General features: G+C 53.4%; 1 protein-coding gene across 5 annotated transcripts in view; it reads left to right on the forward strand.

Annotated features, from left to right (window-relative positions):
• The window catches only part of ARAP1 (ArfGAP with RhoGAP domain, ankyrin repeat and PH domain 1), a 63,669-nt gene that overhangs the window by 20,012 nt on the left and 19,505 nt on the right, over positions 1-24,152 (forward strand). For 3 of the 5 annotated variants that reach the window (XM_084772938.1, XM_084772939.1, XM_084772937.1), the window contains 11 exons: positions 732-809; positions 6,080-6,626; positions 17,023-17,204; positions 17,708-17,772; positions 18,408-18,532; positions 18,655-18,804; positions 19,033-19,102; positions 19,379-19,499; positions 19,946-20,148; positions 20,540-20,646; positions 22,618-22,817. In XM_084772938.1, the coding sequence (XP_084629064.1) occupies positions 6,118-6,626; positions 17,023-17,204; positions 17,708-17,772; positions 18,408-18,532; positions 18,655-18,804; positions 19,033-19,102; positions 19,379-19,499; positions 19,946-20,148; positions 20,540-20,646; positions 22,618-22,817 (1,732 nt within the window). In that variant the 5' untranslated portion in view covers positions 732-809; positions 6,080-6,117. Of the gene's footprint in view, positions 1-731; positions 810-6,079; positions 6,627-10,456; positions 10,880-12,066; positions 12,366-17,022; positions 17,205-17,707; positions 17,773-18,407; positions 18,533-18,654; positions 18,805-19,032; positions 19,103-19,378; positions 19,500-19,945; positions 20,149-20,539; positions 20,647-22,617; positions 22,818-24,152 lie in introns of those variants that run through there. The other 2 variants (XM_084772941.1, XM_084772940.1) reach the window with 2 other exon arrangements.

Consider the following 24,152-nt stretch of genomic DNA (forward strand, 5'->3'; position numbering starts at 1 on the left):
TGGTACTTGCCTTGTTGTCCAGGGTGGCCCCTATTCATAGCAACTCTCCTGCCTAAGCCTCCAAGTACTGATGTCCAGATGTGTACCAGCACATCTGGCTCCGTGTCCTTGTCTTGAACCCTGTTCTAAGCAGTAACAGTTGTGGAGTCTACTTAGCATAAACGAATGGTTGTGAGTACCCACAGCCACTGTGCAGAACCTGCTGTGACAAGGACACTCCTGCCCTGACTTTGCTCTGGGCCCCAGGGAGAGGCCTGTGCACCTCACAGAACCTGGGCCTTACGAGCAGCAGGACCATGCTCTCTCTTCCTCTGGAAACCCCATATTGACTCATTCTCCTCAGCCCTTCGAGTCTCATGTCCTCACCCCAGATGACACGTGTCCCACCTCTGTCTCAGCCTATTCTGTGGCGCCCAGATTAGTGGAGTCTTGTGTTCCTATATCCCTAGCTCTCCTGTCAGGAAAGCATCCTATGTCCCCTTGCCTCCCTCCCTGATGTGGTCTCTTTGCCAGACTCCCCTGGAGCCAGTCCCACCACTGGGGGTCCCCACCAGGGAACCAGCAACCTTGAGCTCACCTCTTACAAGCACCTCACCAATTCCCACCTCATGCCCTGTCTTCTGGAAGGACATTCTGTGGTAACTCCATGGCCAGTGTCTTGGTGCCCCGGAGCCTTCTCTCTGCCTGCTCTCGTGCTCTCTCTTTACCTCTTCCCCTCTCTGTCCCTGCAGCTTCCACCTCAGAGCACCATGAGGAGCCCTTGGGACTAGGAACAACCTCTCTGGAGGACCAGGTGCCCTCGGTGGCAGGTAAGTGGGGAGCTGGGATCCTGAGGTGAGAGTTTCAGGGAGGCTGAGACCTGGGGTTTTATATGTTGTTTGGGGAGCTAAGGTTGTGGGTCGAAGGCCAGGCCTGAGAGCTTGGTTAGGCCTCCCTGAGGGGCTCTGAGAGGAGAGGAGGTGGCCCCAGGCTGATTTGCTAGGTGCAAAGTGATTGGTGTCTCCTCCTTGCTTGTTGGGTTTTGGTCTGGTTATGTCTGTCTCTTTCTCTGTCTGTCTGTCTGTCTGTCTGTCTGTGTGTGTGTCTGTCTGACTCTCTGCGTGCGTGTTGCTGTGCTCACTCACTCTCTGGTGGAGGTCAGAGGTCAGAGGACACCTTGCAGGAGTCTGTTCCCTCCTTCTGCCCTAGGGATTGAACTCAGGTCCTCAGGCTTTGTGGCAAGCACCTCTACCCGCTGAGCCCCACACTCTCTCGAACTCGAATTCATTTTTGTGGCGCTTGTGGCACAAAAATCAAAAAGAAAGATCTAAAAGGATCCTGTCTTTCCCAGCAGCCATTTCTCCCCGAATATAGCTTTGTTTGGTTTTGTTTTACAAGACAAGAGTTTCTTGGTGTGGCCCTGGCTGTCCAAGGACTCTTTCTGTAGACCAGGGTGGACTTGACCCAGAGATCCACCTGCCTCTGCCTCCCTGGTGCTGGGACTAAAGGCGTGCGCCAGTGCTGCTGCTGCGAACCAGCCCCAATGCAGCTTATTGTGTATTTACCCGGATGTTTTTTGTTTGTTTGTTTGCTTTTGTTTTCCTTTGGCCCGGATGTTTATATAATGATGTTTGTTTGTTTGCTTTTGTTTTCCTTTGGCCTGGATGTTTGTATAATGATGCTCTGCACCTTGCTTCTGTGCTTGGACTGACCTTTACCACCTTTATCTACATTTTAGAGCCTTAGCCCAACTTCAGCCTGTAAGTTGTTTCAGGTTCTAGCTCAGCGCTGGAAGACTTTCCTCACCCTGGCCTGCACCGCGTGCCTTTGTTTATGTCTTCCTACCACACGGCTGCTCTTTTAAAACTCTCATAATGAACAGCAGGTGACAGAATACATAAAAGGAATATTCTTTCTCCACATCCCAGTAGTTTTCCGTGCCGGGGAAGGGGGAGGGTGGCAAAGCGGGCGGGGGTGGGGGGGCGCTAAAGTCTCGGGTTCAAGGCTGTTCTGAGATTCAGAGAGGGACGCTAGCAATGTCTATACAAGGTTATGTGTTTAGTTAATTTTTCAAAAATAAGATATTCTTGTGTTCTTTTCCCCCCAAAAGATCATCCAAACGACACGAGCTCTAGGTCCTATGAGCTGTGTCTCTGTCCCTGTCCCCTCATGACCCCTCAGCTCTTAACTTCTTTCCTTTGAGGAGAGTTCCCTGGTGTGGCCTTGCCTCCTGTCTCTGTGGAGACGCATCCAAGCATTTAATCGTGTGGATGCACCTGGCTTGGCACTCCATTTATTGCTACTGTTATTGGCTTTTCTTCCGTGTAAAAGGCAGAACGTTGCGAGCCTCTTCTGGAAGTTTTCTTGTTCATGTAACAGGATTTTGGAGTCTATTCTTGTCAGTGTGAAAGGCTCTTCCTCCTCTTCATAGCCATTTGGCATTCTAGTGCACGGCTGCCCTGCTAATTTAGTCATCCATTTCCCGGCTGATGGAGACTTCGGTGATTTCCATCTTGGATAATACACACAGTTCAGTAGCTGATAACCTTCCTATACGCTGCTTTGGATGGGTGCCAGGAACGCTGCAGGATAAATGGCTATATTTGTGTTTGACCTAGGGTGGGTAGGTCAAAGGGCAGCAGCAGAGGGGCTCTTCTGGTGACTGGGACATTGTTCTCCCTGGAAGCACCCCCCCCCCTCCGCCAGTCAGGGAGGAGGACCTACCCCAGGACCAGTGCTGTGTCTTTTCGGGGCTGTTTGTGTTGGCAACGTGATGGGTGGAAAGTCGAGTTTTACCCCCGCGTCTCCTGGAGTTCCTTGTCCTGTGTTTAAACGCTGTGTGTGCTTCTTCCTCTTAACTTCTCTGTTCAGACTATTCCCCACCGCCGCACAGCATCCTTCCTCTCTCTCTCTGTTAGTTTGGTGTCTGTTGCTGTGATAAACAACAGGACTTGAAGAAGACGAAAGGGGTTGTTTCATCTGACAGCTTACATCATGAAGGGAAGCCATGGCAGGAACTCAAGGCAGCAACCCGGAGGCAAGAGCTGATGCAGAGGCCACGGAGGGGGGCTGCTGACTGGACTGGCTTGCTCCTCCTGGCTTGCTTAGCCGGCTTTCTTTCTTTCTTTCTTTTTTTTTTTTTTTTGAGACAGGGTTTTTCTGTGTAGCCTTGGCTGTACTGGACTCTGTAGACCAGGCTGACCTTGAACTCACAGAGATCCACCTGCCTCTGCCTGCCTCCCAAGTGCTGGGACGCCACTTTGTTTATAATGGGTCCACCATGCCGAGTAGCTTAATTCATATGTACTGTCACATGACATTTGATGACAGTGTAGGGTGTGACTGGAGATGTGGCTGAGTGGGTTGGGTGTCCAGTTCATATACAGAAAGCCCTAGGTTCAATACTCAGCATTGTGTAACAGGCTGTGGTGGGGAGGGAGGGGGTGGAGGGAGCAGGAGGGAGGAGCCAAAGGCGGAGGGCATCCTTAGCTGCACAGTGAGCCTGAGACACGCGAATTAATGCTTTTGTCACACTGCCTATCCAGAGCTTACACCTTTCTATGTGGACAGGTCATTTTATTTGCGTGTAGCTGGTACTTGAGAGAGCCAGAAAAGGGTGTTGTTGGATTCTGAGGGACTGAAGTTACAGACACTGTGAGCCACCAAATTGGTGCTGGGAATCAAATCTGGGTCTTTAGGAACAGCAGCCAGAGAAGCAAACTCTCCTGCCCGGTATGCAGTCCCCTTCCCCTACCCCCAGAGTAACACCTCAGACTTTTATTCATGTAGCTTTTCTACCTGCCTGCCTGCTTTCTTCTTTTGTGTGAGAACATTTTTAAGCTTCCTGGGTCTTTCTGTCTCTTACTCTCTCACCCTAGCAGGGGATCGGCCCCGTAGTACACGGCTTCGGCCCCGCACTGAGGTGTGTATATTCCCTATGCTTTTTCTTTGTTTATTTGTTTTGTTTTGGTTTTTGGTTTTTCGAGACAGGGTCTCTCTGTGTAGTCTTGGTTGTCCTGGACATGTTTTGTAGACCAGGCTGTCTTTGAACTCACAGCAATGCACCTGCCTCTGCCTCCCGAGTGCTGGGATTAAAGGTGTGCACCACCACAGCCTGGCTTCCTTATGATGCTTATTCTTGGTGTTTTCCGTTCTGTGAGGCTGTTGAGGGTAGGGTTTTTCATCCTGGTTCCTACCTGGTTGCTGAACAGAAGTGCTGGTTTCTGTTGAACTTTGAACTCAGTGATCTTTCTCAACTCTCATATTAGTGCTAATGACAGTTTCTCAGGGAAGTTTCCGAGGCTCCCATCTCAAAACGCATGTGAGCAACCTTGGATAGTTTATATTGATTTGTATGTTCAATCTCTTGCCTAGAACAATGAGGATAACAAACACAGGAATGAAATTGCTGTATTGTTCCTAATTGTAACAGGATATTTTTTCAAACTTTTTAAAAATTTATGTGTATGTGTGTGTGTGTTTCTCCTTGTTGGTATATATGCCACAGGTATGTAGTTCCTTCAGAAGCCAGAAGAGGGCGCTGGATCCCCCAGAACTAAAGTTATAGGTGGTTGTAAGCCATCCAACGCGGTTGCTGGTCCTTTGGAGGAGCAGCGAGTGCTCTTGACCTCTGAACCATGTCTCCAGGCCCCTATAATTGGAATTAAAAAAATTATTTTGTGATTATATAAGGTTTGTTTAAGGAAGCTTCAGCCTGTTAAGTAAGCCCAGTGCTGATTGTTACTATTGCCCTGTGCTGTAGCGATGACCAGCTACTTTCACTCTTTGAATCTGTTAGTTGCTTCTTGTCTTCCTCTGACTCTCAGCAGAAAGAGGCTCTTGAGGTCTTGGTGTGAAGGGGTGTTCCCACTGTCCAGTGCCAGGTGTGAGGGGGAGTTCCCACTGTCCAGTGCTAGGTGTGAGGGGGAGTTCCCACTGTCCAGTGCCAGGTGTGAGGGGGTATTCCCACCGTCCAATGCCAGGCTGCTTTGATGACTGGAGTCAATGAACAAATGGATGAATGCATGAACAACTGAATGTTTTGTTTGTTTGTTTTTTCTCTGCCTTGGTGGCAAGAGAGGAGATTACCCAGAAGGCCAGGACACAGAGACTGTGTGATCTGGGCTTTTCCCCCCTTCTTGAGCATTCCAGTTTGTTTTTTGTTTTGTTTTGTTTTTTTTGGTAGGGTTTCTCTGTGTAGACTTGGCTGTCTTGGACTCACTTTGTAGACCAAGCTGGCCTTGAACCCACATCGATCCACCTGCCTCCCAAGTGCTGGGATTAAAGGCATGTGCCACCACACCCCCCGCTGCACTCCAGTTTCTTAAGGGACATGGTGCAGAGATAGAGCGTGATGAGAGATCAGCAGTGGTGCCCTTTGACCCCACGTGTGCTCACCGAGTCTCCAAGCTTGACCTTCACCTAGGGACAGGTGCCTCAGAGGGACTGGGCTCTGGCCTGGCCCTCACAGAGAAGAGTGGGGACAGGGTGTCTTGCCCAATGCCAACCATGCCATTTGCCAGTCTCACAATAGTAGCTGAGACTGTAGGTTGGGGGAGTGTGAAGACTGTAGAGGATCTGACATGCTCAGAGACCTTGAGCTAGCTGCTAGAGCCACAGGGACCCACAGAGGGGAAAAGCGGGGTTATTCAGTAAGGCCTGGCAGTGCGCAGCTTCTCCTGGTATATGGTACAGTGCGGATGTGCAAGGATAGACCCTAAATTGGTCATTGTGGTGCATACGCATTACCTAAGTGCTCAGAAAACCAAGGAAGGAGCTAACCTGGGCTACACAGTGAATTTAGGGCTAGTTCAAGGCTAGAGTCAAAGAGGCATGTAACAAATCCCCGTCCCAAAACACCAAAGCCACCACTAACAGAAGAAAAGAACTTGCATCGCGTGAATGTCATCTGGGGATTTTAGATTTCAGCATTCAAGGCTTTCATCTTTGAGGATTAATGGCTTTCATCTTTTGGAATTCTGCATTTGAGATGATGACACTCAGGGCGCCGACTGGCACAGTATGGGATCTCACAGAGGGACACTGCTGGCCGTGGGTCCTGGGTTGCTGTGCCTCTCTCAACTGTGACCTTCTCTTTCAGGTCTGAGCCTGGCTCTGGGCCTTCTACTGCCAGAAGCCATGGCAGAGAGCAGCGATGCCACCCTGTCAGTGGCCGAGTGGCTGCGGGCTCTGCATCTGGAGCAGTACACGACACTCTTTGAGCAGCATGGACTGCTGTGGGCCACCGAATGCCAAGGCCTCACTGATGCTGGCCTGCTGGACATGGGCATGCACCTCCCTGGCCACCGCCGCCGGATCCTGGCTGGTCTGCTCCGTGCCCATGCACCTCCGGCCCCTGTACCTCGCCCTGCCCCACGGCCTGTGCCCATGAAGCGACACATCTTCCGTTCGCCACCTGTGCCTGTCACGCCACCCGAGCCGCTACCCACAGCTGGAGAAGATGAAGGGCTACCTGCCGTCCCACCGATTCCTCCCCGCAGGAGCTGCCTCCCACCTGCCTGCTTCACTCCCCCATCCACAGCTGCTCCGGACCCTGTGCTGCCCCCACTGCCTGCCAAGCGACACTCTGTAGAGCAGAGCGTTCCTCCTGTACCTCCTCGCACTGGACCCCCCCACCCACAGGCCAGGTGAGTGACATCACTGCTGGTGGGTGGAAGGCCATAGAGTATAGGGGGGCCAGGACTGGAGGAATGACTGACAGTTTGTGGGGACACAAGCTTAGAAAATAGGGAGCAGGGCCAGGACTGAGCAGGGCAGAGTGGGGTGAGGCCTGGGCCCAAGGATGACCAGAGCTTAAGGATACCTAGATGTATGTGCAGAGAGGACGGGGGAGCCACAGTGGCTCCCCCCCCAGCCGGGTCTGTCCCCACAAGTGGGTGGTGGTGCCATCACTGAGGGTGGCCCAGTAACAGAAGAAAGTTTGGGGAGCATCTGAGTTCACTGGGGCACCTGGCCTGTTAGATGCTCTGGAGATCAGGGTGTAACCGTGCCGCTAGGAGCTGAGGTGTGGAGAAGGCTGCAACAGTGGGATGGTGGCTCAGGTGTGGAGTTGGGGTGTGCTGTGGAGTTGGGGTGCTTCTGTCTGTTGTACTACTCCCTGTCTCTCCCCATCGCCCTCCCCCCACCCCAATGCTGTACTTGACAAATCTCACCAGATCCCAGGACCCGCCTGAGCCACAGTCCGCTTTCTCTGCCTCCCCTTCAGGATTCTTTTTCCTCTCCCTGGCTCCTCTCCTCTTTGCTTTCCTGAGACTTTTCCCTCTTTCTCTGCACGTTGCAATTATTCTTCCTCCCTTCCAGCTGTTGGCCCTGGTGCCAGCCAGAGACACATCTAAGGACAGGGTGCCAAATGCTAGGGGGTAATGACAATCGTTTGGATTTTGGAAGGGAGGGGAGTGGGTGGGACACGCTCCTGTGGGAAAAGTCTGGGAGGTTTTCTCCATTTGGAGAGGAACAATGAGGCAGGGGACCTTCTAGACCAAGCCGAGTCTAAAGTTATGAGATTTCAGTTGATGGAAGAAAGCGCAAGAAGGTGTCCTTTCCTGGATCAGGGCCCTGTAGCCACGCTAGAGATTCATGGTTCTTGGTCTATTGCGCCCCCTAGTGGCCATTCTCCTTCACAAAGGAGAAAATTTATGGGGGGGGGGCGAGCATATTCAGAGTTGCTCTGAATTCAGAGTACCCTAAACTCACCATCCCACTTCCCTTCTCCCCTTCCTTCTCCCCAACCAGGGCCACCCTCTGGAGATGTTTTGTGAATGGAGAGGCCTTCAGAAGAGGCCAACGGGGAGAATTCAGCTGGGATAGGATTTTAGGCTATATAGTCAAAGGTGTAAGCAAATCAGGGAAAAGCAAGGATGGGGTTCCCACCCTCGGCCTTCCAGGCCTGATGCTCTGTCTGTCCTCTCTGGGCCCTCTGTGGTTCCCCTGACACTTAGTCATGTTCAGGAAACCTGCAGAGTAGAATAAAAATTATATCCATGGCTCTGGGCCCCAGGATACAAGGCTGCACTCTCAGAGCTACAGACTGAACACGGGAGTCAGAGCCCCTAAGTAAAGCATCTGGCCCCTCAATAGGCTTCGGGTGTGTGTGTGTGTCATACAATGGTGTAGTGCTTGCAAGAAACCTGTGTGCACCCTCCATGTTTTTGCTTTGGTTGTTGTTGTTGTTGTAGTTGGTTGGTTGGCTTTGTTGTTTGTTTTTCTGTGCTTAATTAAGGGGTCAAACCCAGGGCCTTGCACGAGCTAGGGATGTGCTCTACCACTGATCTACGTCTCCAGCCCTATCTCGTGTACTGCAAATCTTCTGGGCACTGCAAATCTGTGCGGTAGCTACCGCACTGCATTGGTTAGGAGATGGGGACAAGGGGAAAATCTGCATGCTGTCAGCCTAGATTGGGGGGTTCGCTTCACGTATTTTGGTCTGCAGTTTGTTGAATCCATGGATGTGGGACCATAGGTTGCAAAGAGTCTTCTTTGATCCCCCACAGTTTGGGAGCACTCCTTAGGGTCGAGTGGCGCCAGGCCTGGAGTCCTGTGCCCTGAGGATGTGACATTAAGAGTCATGGGCATCTACAGTCCTCAGCTTGTGGATATACAAAGTCTTTAGATTTTATTTTTTCATTTTTATTTTATGCCTATGGATGTTTTGCTGTCTGCCTGTCTGTGCAGATGTGTATGTGTATACACACACACACACACACATACACACACACACACACACACACACACACACACACACACGCATGCACACACTTGGCCAGCCTCAGGATGGTAGCATATCTGTATACTTTGCATGTTTGTGCTGGTTCTGCAGGTGGCTGCACTTGATCCTAATAGGTACAGGGATCTGTACAGTTTCAGGGGTGACAGGCTCTGTGTGTGTGATGCTTCAGGGCTGAGTGTGCACATACATGTGCCAGAGGGTACTGCTGCTATGGGATTGCACTGCTAAGATTACGTTGTTAATAGTGTGCAGATGCTGGCCGGGCGATGGTGGCACACGCCTTTAATCCCAGCACTCGGGAGGCAGAGGCAGGCGGATCGCTGTGAGTTCGAGGCCAGCCTGGTCTACAAAGTGAGTCTAGGACAGCCAAGACTACACAGAGAAACCCTGTCTCGAAAAACCAAAAAAAAAAAAAAAAAAAAAAAAAAATAGTGTGCAGATGCTGTTTGGGTAAGTGAACTGGCACATTTATTGTTTGTGTACTGTCAAGTGTGAGTCACTGTGCACATATGTGTGCACATATGCTGCCAAGAGCCATTAGAATGTCAGCTCTCCTAGGGCCGTGGGATCTTTGTCAGTTTCCTTTACCGTCAAATCCTCAGCTCTGGCGAGGAGTACGTGATGGGCCCTTTGTATATGTCATGGAGGTGAAAGGCCAGTGCTGCGAGGAGCTTTCACACAGCAGGGGCTGAGCTTGGGTGTCTGCAGACACAGCTGTCACTGGTCATAGAGCTGAAGGGCAGTGAGCTCACCACTGCAAGCCCTTTCCCCCAGTTCGTGTTATCTCCCCTGTCTGGGGAAGGAGACGCGTTCACAGATGCTGGTGGGACATAAGAAGCTGATGGTATCCAAGGCCACAGAAAAGCTGTAAGCTGCTAGAAAACAAGCAAGGGTAGGGCTCTCTCCTTTTTGCCTGGCCAGGCTAAGGGCTTTCAGAGCCAGACTCCCATGTGGCCTGGGAAGACTCCACTTTTCACCTCCACATCTGTGATACAGCCTGTGGCCATCAGTGACAGAGAACTGGCTGAGGGGTGGGTGGGGCAAGCGACTTGCTCAAAGCCACCCTTCCCCCAGGGGAAAAACCAAGCTTTCAGATCCTGCCTCCTGTCCACGTCCGTCTGTGTCCACTCTGCTTCAGGCGGCAGAGACAAACCCCTCAGAACTCCCTTCTCTGGGTCACAGAGAAATCGGTTTTTTGTTTGTTTGTTTGTTTGTTTTTTTAAATCAAGGGTCCCAGAACCACTCCACACAGCCCCTTCTAACACTCTGCAGGTCTAAGCTTCGTCTTCTGGTACTTGGATATCTAGAAATGTTTGAGAGCAAGGAAGTATTTGCCTAGCGCTGGCAGCTACTGCCTGGGGTCACACCTTGCAGAGTTTCCCTTCTACACCCCAAGTGCCCTGCAACCCAGCCAATCCTTGCTCTTTCTGCAGACAGATCACCTGTTGCTGGGGCAGAAACTGTTCCCTTCCGAAAGCCTGTTTTGCAGCCTCTTTGGGCCTCCTTCAGCGGCTGGGGTCGGGGAGATCCACCGTAAGGGATAGCTGCAGTCAGGCCTTCCTGGACTTCTACCCTGTGAGGCCTCAGGACACCGGCAGACGGGGCTGATTCTCCCTTCTCCCATTTTTGTTTGGACGGTGCCGTGTGCGTGCTCAAGTGGCCTGAGGGGCGGGGAGGAAGTGTCTGCCCCAGGGGATTATGGGTGACTTTTCTCTCTCCCTCCCTCAGTGTTTTCAGGAAGTGTGTTGGCCTAGGCTGAAGGGGGTGGGAGAGAATCGGAGAGCAGGAAGCAAAGACCAGAGCTGGATACACACACACACACACACACACACACACACACACACACACACACACACACACACTCATACACTCTCTCTCTCCTCTCACACGCTCCACCCCACCCCCACCACAAATTTATGATTATATTTAGAAACACACACACACACACATACTTTGAGAAGTGATTTACACACATTCAGAGACACCACCCACAGGTGTGTAAAGACATACCTGGGGCTCACACCTCCAAGGGAACATGACTCAGACATAGCTGACAATAGGGATTCTGGCCACATAGGCTTCCAGGGCACACACTGGTTCACCTGATTGGAGCCTCAGGAGTTCTTAGGCCCAGGAGTCAACAGACCTCCGAGGGTGAGTGAGGGGGAGCCCTGCCTAGGGGGGTGAGCAGGTGGGAGGTCTGGGAGGACAAGAGTCCCTCTTGTCTGCCTGTCACTTTCTGAGCTGCTTTTCCAGGGTGCTCCGCTGCCCCTTGGTTTGCTTAGACGTTTCTTTTCCTTTCTCTACTCCTCCTGGTTTTTTGCTGCCCCTTTATAACACCTCCCCTTTCTTCCTCCTTCTCTCTGTGTCTCCTCATCAGCTTCTCCTAGATCTACTGGGGATCTCCAGTCCCTGTTTTCTGGTTCTTTGCCAGACTCCGCCATACAGATTGTTCCCCTGTGCATGTGTAGCAGGTATCCCTGCCCTTTGGGCCTCTGATGCCCACCCATTCTGTCCTGGCATCCGTTCCCAGTTCCCTCTACCATGAAGCAGTTACCTTGGGGGGAGACTTAGGTTAGCTTGTTGCACTGTCCAATTCAAGATTGCTGTCTGTCTAAACTCCTTACTTCCAGCCCTAGGTGACAGGGACCTACCTGCAGAGGGCTGGCACTTCATTTGTGTAGTTTCTCCCTTGTTGGCCAGGGTTGGTGGTTGGTGGGCACTTGTTGACTACAAGGTCAACCTCCCCTCCTGACAGTTACCGGGAATCCCTAATGGACCCAGCACCCCTCGGTCACTAGGGACACATAATGGCCTCTACTTTGGACTGGGCACCAGAAGTGGTGGGGGAGGGGCCCTGTCTGAAAGCTTGCCGTGGGCCAACCTGTTCTTCTTGTCCTCAGGGAGACGGTAGGGCCAGACTCAGGGCGTATACGGAGCAGAATGGCATGTAGATGCTACCTGCCTCTTGCCCACCATAGCAGGACTGATCTGTGGGGCAGCTCAGCAGGGGTCAGGCAGTGGAGTATTGTCCGGTACCCTGCAGGCTGTATTAACTAAAGGGGGTGAATGTTTGGGTGTGTTTCCTGAAGGGAGAAGCATGTTTTAAGCAAAAGGGAATTGATGGCTTGGGGTCAGTCCGTGTAAAAAGCCCCAGCAGAAGCCTGTTTCACGGCGGTGCTCAGCAAGGGGAGCCCCTGGCCCAAAAAGACGTGCCCAGGGCTACGGGGCCTTGGTTGCATGCTGAACTCTAGGTTAGGGTGAGGGTGGGTTGGGGCTGCAGCCTTTCTAGAGCAGGATGCTGACAAGGTGGCTGTTGAGATCGTACTAGCTGCAGCCCCTCCTTGTGAAGTGACATGCAGGCTGCAGGTCTCCGGTCCAGCAAAGGAGGCTTGACAAGAGCTTTGTGCGCTGCAACCTGGGCAGACGTGGGCAGGGTCAGAGCCGGGGATGCATGGCAGCAGCTGGTGGTGGAGGAGGAAGGACAGAAGTGGCATGGAGGAAGCAAGGAGTGCGGGAGTAAGGCCCCAGCTGCTGAGGAGGAAGTGGGCAGCTGGGAAAGTTCACTGCTGGAAGGAGACATCAGGAAAGACAGATGTTCCCAGATCACTGGGCCTGGCCTCTTCTTGCAGCTGTGCTGGTGAGCGTCATAGCACTGGCCTGGGTCTCTCTCTCTCTAAGGCCCATGGAATATTTTAGGTGTGGGATGTAGTCTGGGTCTTTTGGCCTCTGAGGTCATCTCAGTGAACCAAACACTGAAGGATACAGCCGTGCAGAATGGTCAGACGTGTGGAGGTGGTCTGGAGCGGTGGCTCGGTCGTTAAGAGCACTGGCTGGTCTCCTAGAGACCCAGGTTCAATTCCTAGAACCTACATAGTGGCTCACAGGCCATTGGTAACTTCAGTTCCAGGGGATCTGATGTCTCTTCTGACATCTGAGGGCACTGCATGCATGGGGTGCACTTTGATACACATTTACACATAAACTTAAATAAATCTTAAAAATAAAGTAGCATGGAGGCTGGGGGAGCCCCAAGGAAGGCCCTAAGAATCTTGAGGCGTGAGGGAAAGCCCACAGTAGAGGTGAAGGATGTGGGATGTCCGTCTTTTAAGGAAGAATACTCTTTTAAACCAAAAGAGTACATCTTTTGACTAGACACTTTCATTTTGAGATGAAAGGAATGCAGTATGCGAAGGCTTTGAAGTATGTTAATAGACTGCTTGGGACTGTGGAGATGCCCCAGAAGTTAACAATGCATACTGCTCCTGTAGAGGACCTGAGTTCAGCTCACAGGACTCACTTGGGGGGGGGGGGCTTCACAATCACCTGGAACTCCAGGGGATTGTCTGGCCTCCGCAGGTAACTAACTCATATGTGCACACTTATACACAAATGTGCACAAACATATGATTTAAAGATAAATAAGGAAATATTTTTAAGTTATTTATTATTATGTATACAGTGCTCTGCTTGCATGCATACCTGCAGGTCAGAAGAGGGCATCAGATCATCAGATCACATTATAGATGGTTGTGAGCTACCATGTGGTTGCTGGGAATTGAACTCAGGACCTCAGGAAGGGCAGTCAGTGCCCTTAACTGCTGAGCCATCTCTCCAGCCCCAAATAAGTAAATATTTATAGACTGCATAATAGCTTTTTTTTTTTTTTAACTGTTTTTGAGACAGGGTTTCTCTTTGTAGTCTTGACTATCCTGGACTCCCTTAGTAGACCAGGCTGGCCTCGAACTCACAGCGATCCGCCTGCCTCTGCCTCCCGAGTGCTGGGATTAAAGGCATGTGCCACCATTGCCCGGCTCAGAATAGCTTTTTATAGAGGGCTGGGAAGTGAATGGATAGGGGATGGAGAATTAATCCACAGTCGGCTTGACATTTAGGCTGCCCTCTCTGCAGCCCTCATGCCCTCTAAGTGAGCCTTGGTTTTCTCTGGCTGGCGGTGGATATAGACCGAAGGATTGGGGAGGGGGCAGAACCCCAGGGCATTTGGAGAAGGAGAAGGCTATAACGCAGTATGTGGCCTAGCCTGTGGGCCTATGACTCCTTTGGCTACAGTCCGTGTAAGAAACCGTGCTATAACATGTGACAACAGTGTGAGTGAGCTTGTAGGTTAGTCAGAGGGGAGACTGAGGCTCAGAAGTACTGACCGAGCTCTGGGACCCAAACTCAAACCGGAGCAGCCACATATCTCATTGGCGCTCAAGACAGGCTGTGTGCACCTGTCATCCCATAATGGTCATTGGCCGAGCCTCAAGTTTATGGTTCACACTATGAGTGATGGGTGAACTCTAATCTCATCCATTTAGACTTGGGGGCCTTATATGTCCCCCGGCCCTGGGTACAGGATCCCTGGGCATTCCCGCTAATCTCTAGGGTTAGACTTCTTGGGCTAAGAACCCACGCTGAGATGAGTCACCCGCTGTCCCAAGTGCCCACCCCTATTATGAATGGCATGCTAATTAGACTAGATGGGCCATGTGCCCCTTAGCTAGAGAAAGGACCGAAGGACAGCAGATTTGGGGGTAAGAAGGAGTCGGGGGGGGGCACCTTTGCCATGGGCTGTGTGGGGGCTACATTTAGAGGCTCAGAGGGTGAGTGGGTAGAAGTCGGAGGAGGAGGAGCATGGTGAGCAGAGGCCAGGAGGGGCGATTCCCCAGTACTCAGGGCTGGTCTGAGGCCCACGAGCAGCACAGGAGACTGGAGCAACCTGGGACTGTTAATGAAGAGCATATACCCAGGGGCTCCGGGGGTACTCCCCCAGGCTCTGTTCTCGGTAGGGGGTGCTGCCCCCTCCCCTGGGGATTTCCCACAAGCTGTGCCTTTCTGACCTCACTTCTCCTTTCTTGGCCCTGACTCAGCAGTACTAGATGCCCTGTTGCTAGGCAGTCTGTGGAGGTTTCTTGCTGCAAGGGTTATGAGACTTGCAGGTAGCAAGTCTCAGGGCTGTGGTGGGTGTGGACACGGTGGGGGAGAGCTTGTGCTTGCCTGGCCCCTGAGGATGAGGAACAAGGGGGCCCTATGGCCACCCTCCACCCCTGATGCCCATTAAGGAAGGAGAGTGGCATTAAGAAGCCACACTCACTGGAGGGTAGGAATCCCCACTTCCTCTAGTTCACGGTCGGCTCCCAGCTGACCCATGAGTACGGCCTCCACGGCCCCTTCTTCCTGGAAGCCGCTGTGTGATGGTGGATTGCGGTGCTCATCCGGAAGGCTAGGGACATCGCACTGACTGTGTGGGGCCAGGCACCAAGTCAGGCTGTTGGGCAGGTCTGCACTCAGGTGTTTAGTGGTCATTAGTGTGTTTCTCGTGCAACCAGAACGCTCAGCTTGTTGCGAGTCTGTCCACAGATCGCTCCTCCTGTTTTCCACCCACCTGTCTACCATACTCAGCCAAGCTCTGCCCTTGAGCATCTCAAAGTCAAATGCTTTCCCTCCTGTAAAGAGACTCAGGGCCAACTCAGGAGGCAGCCTGGTGCAGTGCTCACAAAGGGACATGATACTCTCTCGGTGCCACCTCCTTTGGCTCTCAGAGAGGTAGGCAGGGTATAGAGAGCAGCTTGCTCTCAGGGTAGCCGCAGGGGACATGACAGCCCTTACAGCACAGTCCGCACAGCTATCGAGCAGCCATTCTTTGCGACCCTTGCAGGTGACAGCTCAGAGGTGAGAGTCTCGGATCGGTGGGCACGTGACTCATGGGGAGTCCATCTCAGAAATGTCTTGTTCCAAAGGGCCAGTGTGCAATCTAGTGGACCCACAAGTGCGTGTGTTCTCAGTGGCAGGTCACTATGCTTTGAAGCCTGTACCCCTCCCACACCCCCTGTGGTAGAATTTGCTGCTGACAGTTTCTCCTGCAGTTCCCACACAGGCTGCTGTGGTCAAGGCAGTGCTGTGTGGGTAGCTGGGCTGCTGGCTACAGCACCTCATGCAGGTCATGAGTCCATAGGGAAGTGCCCTCTCTGTCTGCATGGCCGTAGTTCAAGCTGTTTGGACACAGACACATTTTAAGCATGTGGTAGGAGAGGTGGCTTCTGTTGGCTTCGATGCTAACAGAGAATGCGGCAGGAGGGACATACTGTGAAGAATATAATTTTGACGCGCCAGGGAGAACAGCAGGGTCTAGGGAAACAGGAAGGTGGGGCTGGGGAGATGTGCTATGGAGGCAGGGCTGTTCCTACAAGGAGCAGGGAGAGGGGACCTGGTGGATTCAAAGTGACCCAGTCACTCAAAGACTTCCTTGCATAACAGCAGTCACTTGCTGCTCCCCACTGCTGGGAACACTGGGGAACAGACCAGGCCCAAAGTAACCAGGGTTTGGAAGGAAACTGCCCGCTCTGATGTCACTTCTCACCCCTTGGTGGATGTGGGCAGAGAGAGCTGGTGGGCCAGGCCACCAGGACTCGGCAGCTGTTCTCACTGCTGGACACTGAGGATCCTCTGTGCCCGTATGTGACCCACTCTCTCCTCTCTGCCCCCCAAGAACAGCGCCTACTCCACAGAAGGGGAAACCCAGACCCAGAGAGGTTAGGCTTTTAGCTCAGGACAAACAGAAATGACAGTAACAAGGTGGGGTTCAAACCTGTGTCCTGGATGACAAAGCCCTTCAGGAGACATTCATCACCAGGGTAAGATGACAGGAAAACTGTGACAGGAAAGCACTGGGTGCCTGAAGCAGGCTCTGGGAGAGTGACAGCGGAGATGAGAGCAGTGGGTGAAGAGAGCTTGAAGAATCTGAGGTCACCAGGAAATAGTGAATTTCTGAATGTGGACCGAAAAACAAAAACAAACAAACAAAACAAAAAACAACAACAACAACAACAAAAACCAAACCCAAAACCGAAGAGGGCCTTGGTCCAGAGACCACAGTCTGGGCCTTAGGAATCAGGCTCTGAGACTCCCTGGTCTGCTCTGTGTCTTCAGCCCTGGCCTCAGTGCCTGTTTCAATCCCATCTTATCTGTCAGCAGATGCCCTCTGCCCTCCGTGGCACCTGTGAAAACTTACCTCTCCTTAGCAGCCTTCTCTGCTGCCCCATTCGGGCCTTTTCTCTCTTGTCCGCCTGGAGGTCCTGTGGGTACACAGCTAAAAGCTGAAGCACTGGGGCAGAGTGACCAGCACAGACAGGCTGGGGAGGTGCTGCCCTAAATGAGAGTGCTCTCTGACTGAGGGCTGTGTGAGGCAGGCTGGAATCTGGGTCGGGAGGGTGTTTGCCTAGGTGAGTGGGGCCTCAGTGGGTCCAGAACCCTGGCTGTTGCCTACTGACATCCAACTTTGGTTCTGTTCTCAGCCTTCCCTCTAAGGAGGAGTCATTGCTGCCACCAGTGTCACCTCATCCCCAGCTGGAGCCTGCAGAGACTCTGCCCACCCTCCTGCCTCCTGCCTTCCCCCAGGGCTCCCTGCAACCTCCGTCTCCTCCTCCCTGCCCTCCAGCCATCCCTCCCAAGCCTTCCCGCCTGATCCCTGAGTTTGGTGAGTGCTCTAGGGCAGTTGGGTTCTGGGTGGTCTCCTGGGGTCAGCTATGAAGAGCCTGTAGTGGCCACATTCTCCCTCTGCCCGGTGTCCTGAGCCGTCTCAAAGAGCATTTGCGGTCTCTCCTCCCTGTCTCCTGCTTGCAAAGCATGATCATGGCTGACCCTCGAGGCAGCCAAGTTCACCAGCTGAGTGACCCCTGGGGCCTCCACTCCTGGCTCAACTTAGTTCTTCTTGCCTTGTAGGCCTTGTTCGGACAGTCCCCACCCCTGACTCCCAAGCTTGCTGCCTGGTCAGCCTCCTTGTGGTGGCCCTGCCTTTTTCCTTCAGTATAAATAGCACTTCCTGTCCCCGTGCTGTTCTGTTGAAAGTCAGGCCTGGGTGGGGGCGGGAGTCAATCCTAGCCTGGGAGTGGCCTTGGTGAAACCAAGCTCTAGTGCACCTTAGAGGAAGGGAGGTCAAGCTCCTGGCTTCTGAGCCTCCCACCCACCCTCTTTTACCAGATGACTCAGACTATGATGATGTCCCAGAGGAGGGGTCGGGGCCCCCGGCCAGCGTGATGACCAAGGTAGGCAGGGCACAGTGGTTGGGGTGGCATTGGCTGCCTGTGTTGTGGAGGGAGGGCTGGCTGCTCATTGGCCTTAGAGACTCCAGGATCTCCTCCCCTAGCAGAGTGGGTACCCCCCCCTTCCTCCTACCCCCTGTCTGCTTTACTGTCTTGACATATAGTTACCCTGGGGGTCTACAACTTTCTGGTCCATGACTTCTATTCCAAGCTTGGGTACTCTAGCTGGGTGTTGTGTGTTCTGTTGGTGATTTTTGCCTTGGAGTAGCTGCCCCTCTCTCTTGTCTGTTTCTGCGTCGTCACCTTCTCTCTTGAATGTATCTTGTGGTCTCTCTACCTCCAAGTCTTCCTCTGTTTCCCTGGCCTTCTCTTGCTCCCTCCCCTAGATGCATGTTTGCCAGCAGTTTTCCTGACCCCTGTCACGGTCACGTCACCCTGCTCTCTCTGTGGCCTCAGCTTCTGGGGGAGGGGTGCAGAAACAGAAGTAAAAGTGCTGAGTTGAGGGTTGAGGATGGGGTAGACAAGTGGGCGTGGCAGCCAGCGGGGTATGATCTGGGATTGAGGGGAAACCGTGACACTGAGTAGTCGTGTGTGTGTGTGTGTGTGTGTGTGTGTGTGTGTGTATGTGTGTGTGCCAGGAGGAGCCCCTGCCAAGCCGAGTCCCACGGGCCGTGCGTGTGGCTAGTCTGCTGAGCGAGGGGGAGGAGCTGTCTGGGGATGATGCGGAGGATGAGGATGACCACGCCTATGAGGGTATCCCCAAGTGAGTATCCCCCATTCAGCTGCCCTCCCTTTCCAAAGCCCAACCTAGCCTACCCGTCTATCACAGTCCTAGCCTGAGGGAGCCCTCAGCCTCTCTGCCCTCCTTCCCTTCTCTCATCCTAGTGGCAGGTGGCCCACCGGTGGCCTGAATCCACCCTTACGCAGCCTAATCCCGGATCTCCCACTGTACCCCATGGATGAGCTGCCTGGGGGCTCTCCCCCCATCACTCCAGTCATCAAGGCTGGCTGGCTGGACAAGAACCCACCACAGGGGTGAGTGAGGCCTGCCAGCCCCTTCTAGTGTCTGCATGGGCACAAGCTGTGCTCCAGGGTACTGGTGTCATGGATCTAAAAGTCAGAGGGGTCCAAGATCATCAAGCAATGTCTCCTCCCCACACACCGTAACCGTTGGTAACCACAGGATGATCTCACCTGTGCTGGGAAAGGGGGACTGGGTGTAATGGTGGGACACCCCCCCCCCTTCCTCCTCTGCCTGCTTAGGTCTTATATCTATCAGAAGCGATGGGTGAGACTGGATGCTGATCACCTGCGCTACTTTGACAGTAACAAGGTGAGGGCTCCATCCGTTCCTCACTTGCCCCTTGTCCCTTGCCCCTTGCCCCTGCCTAGGCCTAGGCTGAACCCCAGCATTGCTTTAGGCAGAGTCCTTAGCTGACCTTCAGTGTGTGTGGGAGGGGTCCTGGTCTGTGGGCTGGCTGAAGGTAGTGATCAGTGCCAGCACAGGGTGACCCCCAGCCACCTGCAGAAGATAGGCCTGCAGCCCTCATTTCGGCAGCATTGGCTACTGGCTCCAGGGTCTCTGAAGTGCAGCTCTTCTCTCCCCCAGGATGCCTACTCTAAGCGCTTTGTCCCTGTAGCCTGCATCTGCCGAGTAGCTGCTATCGGAGACCAGAAGTTTGAAGTGATCACAAACAGTCGGACCTTCGCCTTTCGGGCAGAGAGTGATGGTGGGAGTTTAGGAGTGTGTGTGTGTGTGTGTGTGTGTGTGTGTGTGCGCGCGCGCACACACACACACGTGAGTGGGAAGGGAACAATGCATGTCTGCTCCCTAACACGTCATAGCAGTGGAGGCACTATCCCTGTTTGGGGTGGAGGAGAAGGAAGGAGAATACAGACTGTAGCCAGCTCCTTCCCAGACACTCCTGGCACCACAGAATCACATATCAGCGTGTATGGGGGAATGCAGTCTCCAACAGTTGTGGTGGCTTGCCCAGTGTGAGCCATACAGGGTGGCATTGTAACCTACGTTGTCCAAGCCAGAGAAGTCTAGCAAAGTGACAGACCCAACCAGTGGGATTCCTATAGCAGAAGTGATTTCTGAGCAACCTAGAGCCAGGAGGCCCCAGGGGTCCCTGCCAGCTGAGTTCAGACGGCACCTGTGTGCATTTTGCAGTGGAGCGGAATGAGTGGATGCAGGCGTTGCAGCAGGCGGTGGCTGAGCAGCGAGCCCGCACGCGGCTCTCCCGTGCTTCTGTGTTGGGAGTTCGAGGCACTGAGCAGCCTGACCGCGCTGGCAGCCTGGAGCTTCGAGGCTTCAAGAATAAGCTTTACGTGGCTGTAGTTGGGGACAAAGTACAGCTCTATAAGAATCTGGAGGTACGGAGGGCTCTACCGGGCCCCTTAGCTCTCCTCACCCCGTACTCATCCTGTCTGCTTCCCTGCCCCACCCACTCCTGTCCACCTGGTCCCCTCTCTGGTCCTGCCTAGGATCTACGCCCAGGACTTTCCCTTCCAGCCTTTCCTGCGCTGGGCCAGCATTCACCACTTCCCTTTGTCTGCCTGTGCCTCATCTCCATCCAGTCCCTGTCCTGTCCCACTCGGCTCCTGTGCCGCCCCATCCCCCACCCTCACCCAAGTTTGCTCTAGTTCAGGCTCCTGTCCCTGCTTAGATTCCTGAGTCCCTCCTCCTAGGCTTTCCCTATTCCCTGTCCTGCACCGTAAGCCCTGCTGTCAGCCTTGCCTTCCTCCCTTCCCGCCCACTCATTAGGAGTTTCATCTGGGCATTGGTATCACCTTCATCGACATGAACGTGGGCAATGTGAAGGAAGCGGACCGGCGCAGCTTTGACCTCACTACCCCCTACCGCATCTTCAGGTGAGCTCCTGCTCCACTTTTGGCTCATGGGCACCTTCTTGGGATCCACGCCCCTCCCCTCGCCCCCCCCCCCCCCCCCCCCGCTTCATGGAGCAGGTCTGCTTTGCTCACCTGCCTGCCTCCATCTTTCAGAATTCTTCACCCACCTCCATCTGGCCAGCTCTGTTCTCTTTGCCCACCACACTGGTCATGAGGTGTCCCACCAGCACCTGGTACCCACTCCCTTGGCCTGAGACACAGAGAATCGCTCTGTAGTGCCACGCTGCCAACCCTGAGCCTGTGGGCTCTCACACCTGCTTATGTGCCTGTTGTCTCTTGGGACATCTCCCCTTGGTCCTTCTCTGCCTCATGTAGCCTGTCACTGTCTACCTACCTACTAGACTCTACTTTGTCCTCTCTCCATGTCTGTCACCATCCAGGCCCCCTGGCCTCTGCCTCATTACTCTTTGTCAGTCTCAGTGGCTTTGCTCTATCCATCATGATAGCAGGGCAGTGACTTTTGACCTCAAGAGCTAAGTTGGTGTTTGTCCATTTCTTACATTCAAAATATCCTATGATGTCGGCTGTGTAATTCTTTGCCATAATCCTTAGTGACCACAACAGTTGCAGCCCGCCACCGTGGGGTTTCCCTTTCTGTCAGTTGCAGAGGCCACTGTGCTCCCTGGTTACTGTCACTGTCACCAACCGTAGCAAGGCTGATGGATGCTCGGCAGAAAGGGCCTGTACCACCCGGGCCTACAGGGCTTGCTGCAGTGGGGTGGAGGTGCTCGTTGCTGACCTGAGCCCTGGTAGCTTTTGAGTTCCTCTATTGGCTGTCATGGCGGAGGCCATCTTCAGCTCCTCTCCCAAAGAGGCACTCATGGCCATCACTTGGACACTGCTGTGTGACTTGCAGTTGGTGGTGGCAGCAGAGGGACCTTTTGTAGGAAGGAAGAGAGTTCTGTATTTGCGGTCCAGATAGAGCTTCTCACCTCAGGGAGCAAGAGGCCGTGGCTTTTTTTTTTTTTTTTTTTTAAATCAGGGTCTATCTATATAGCCCTGGCTGTCCTGGAATACACTATATAGACAAAGCTGGTCTTGAACTCACAGAGATCTTCTGTGCCTCTGCCACCTGAGTGTTGGACTCAAAGGCTTGTGCTACCACACCGGGTGCCCAGTGGAGTTCTGTCTGGGATGGAGTGACCGCTGGGACTGGGGTAGGAAGGAGGTTGAAGGTGGCACACACTTTTGTATTCCCTCTCCCATCCCATAGAAACCCTTGACTGGGGCCGGGCATGGTGGCGCACGCCTTTAATCCCAGCTCTTGGGAGGCAGAGGCAGGAGGATCGCTGTGAGTTCGAGGCCAGCCTGGTCTACAAAGTGAGTCCAGGACAGGCAAGGCTACACAGAGAGACCCTGTCTCGAAAAACCAAAAAAAAAAAAAAAAGAAAAAAAAAAAAAGAAACCCTTGACTGGTGCTCCGCTGCCCTAAGGGAACCCTGTGCCTGCCCTGCCTATCTCAGGCTTGCCCCTGTCTCTCTCATTTTCTTCTCTGCCAATCTGCTCTCCTGTCCTCTGCCTGTGTGCCATGTTGCCTTTTCTGTCCTAAACACATATCCTGCTTCGTCACCTGGTTCATCCTTCTTTTCTGTCGCCATTTCTTTCTAGCTCCACCTTTTTTTTCTTTTCATTGTTCTTTTATTCACACTCATCTTTCCTCCAGTCCCAAGATGATTTTTTTTTTCTGAGACAGGGTTTCTCTGTGTATCCTTGGCTGTCCTGGACTCGCTTTGTAGACCAGGCTGACCTCGAACTCACAGCGATCCGCCTGCCTCTGCCTCCCGAGTACTGGGATTAAAGGCGTGCGCCACCATGCCCGGCTCCCAAGCCTATCTCTTTTCTGACCCAGAGCTCCCAAGGCCACACCTCCTCCTGACCCTCAAGCCCCCTGCAAGCCTGTTCCCACCAGTTCCCCTACTTATGTGTCCCCAGCTTCTCGGCTGATTCAGAGTTAGAGAAGGAACGGTGGCTGGAGGCCATGCAGGGCGCCATCGCAGAGGCCCTGTCTACCTCAGAGGTGGCTGAGCGCATCTGGGCTGCAGCCCCCAACAGGTTCTGTGCCGACTGCGGGGCCGCCCAGCCTGACTGGGCCTCCATCAATCTCTGCGTCGTCATCTGCAAGCGCTGTGCAGGTGGGTATGCGTGCGGCAGGCCGGCCATTGGACAGCGGGGTCGCCTGTTCGGCAGATTCCAGAGCCCTTTTTCCTAACACTGCTCCAGCATTATCAACTATTCTTCTGGGAGCGACCTTTGCTCCTCAACTCATGATTAAAGTCTCTCCGCAGGGATGGGGACACACAAAGAGGGGAAAAAGCATTTTTTTTTCAGGGTTACCTGGCAAGTAAGTGAGCTTAGCTCAGAGCCCAGGCTACTGAGATCCAGTGTCCCTGTCGCATCAGAAGCATGCAAGAGGTCAGGCCCACCAGGGCACTTCATGCCGAGAGAGAAGCCAGTGCTTTGCCCAGAGGGGATGTAAGCCAAGGAACCCAGGGACATGGCCAGCTCTGGGGACCAGACTCTGGCTTGTAGGCAGAAGCTGAGATTGGAGATCCCAGGGGTGGGAGTTGTGGGGGGTTTGAAGAGTGTGCTGCGTCACTGTCCAAGAGTGGGAGGGGAAACACTGAGCCTTCTCGTGTGTTTTGAAAGTTACATGTGAAAGTCCCCATGATAACATGGCCGAGGAGGGTGGGTATGGGAAAAGTGGGGCCTCAGGTGTATTCGTCTGTTGACTTGGGTAGCGAGGGTCTAGCATGTGCTGCCTGTTTAGGGCATGCTTGGGCACTGGATTATCCTGAGAGCTGGCGGTACCCAGGCAGTGGTTTTGCATTGCTGCAGGGGTAAGGTGAGCTTTGATGTAGGAATCCAAGAGAGAAAGGACAGAGCTGAAGTGAGTCACTGAGCTTGGGGAAGAACCCTGGGCCCTGGGACCGTGAGGTCTGTGTGCAGACAAGTGGCAGCTTCCCTGGAAATCACATAAGGAAAGCAACAGCTCCTGGTGCCGACACAAGGCTGACTGTGGCCAGTGAGGTTCTCTAGGGAAAATGGCGCTTGGATGCAGGGCCTGGGCAGTGCCAGGTATCTCTAGTGTCCCTAGCTCCCTTCCCCTGTCCTGGGGTCCCTCCTTGGACTGGTAGCTCAGCAAACTTCATTCTTCTGTCTCCAACTCTAGCCTTTCCTTGAATTCCACTGACGGATGCTTATTGTGTTCGAGCGTTTGTTCTGGGTACTGAGGAAACCTAAAGCCAGGCGGTCAGGCTCCCGCTCATGTGCTGCTGCGTTGCAGCGGGGAGGGCAAACAACACAGGAGCCAGTACAAGTATTGGAATTGCAAGAAGTGGGAAGAGAAGGTGCTGTTTGTTTGGGATAGCTTCTCTGAGGAGGTGACATGTCAGCTGAGACCCGAGTGACAGGAAGGCATAGCCAGTGTGGGGAGATAGAGGACCGGTTGAGGCAGGAAGTTGGAGATG

This window comes from Acomys minous, assembly GCF_964271855.1.
Source record: "Acomys minous genome assembly, chromosome: 2".
Taxonomy (NCBI): Eukaryota; Metazoa; Chordata; class Mammalia; order Rodentia; family Muridae; genus Acomys; species Acomys minous.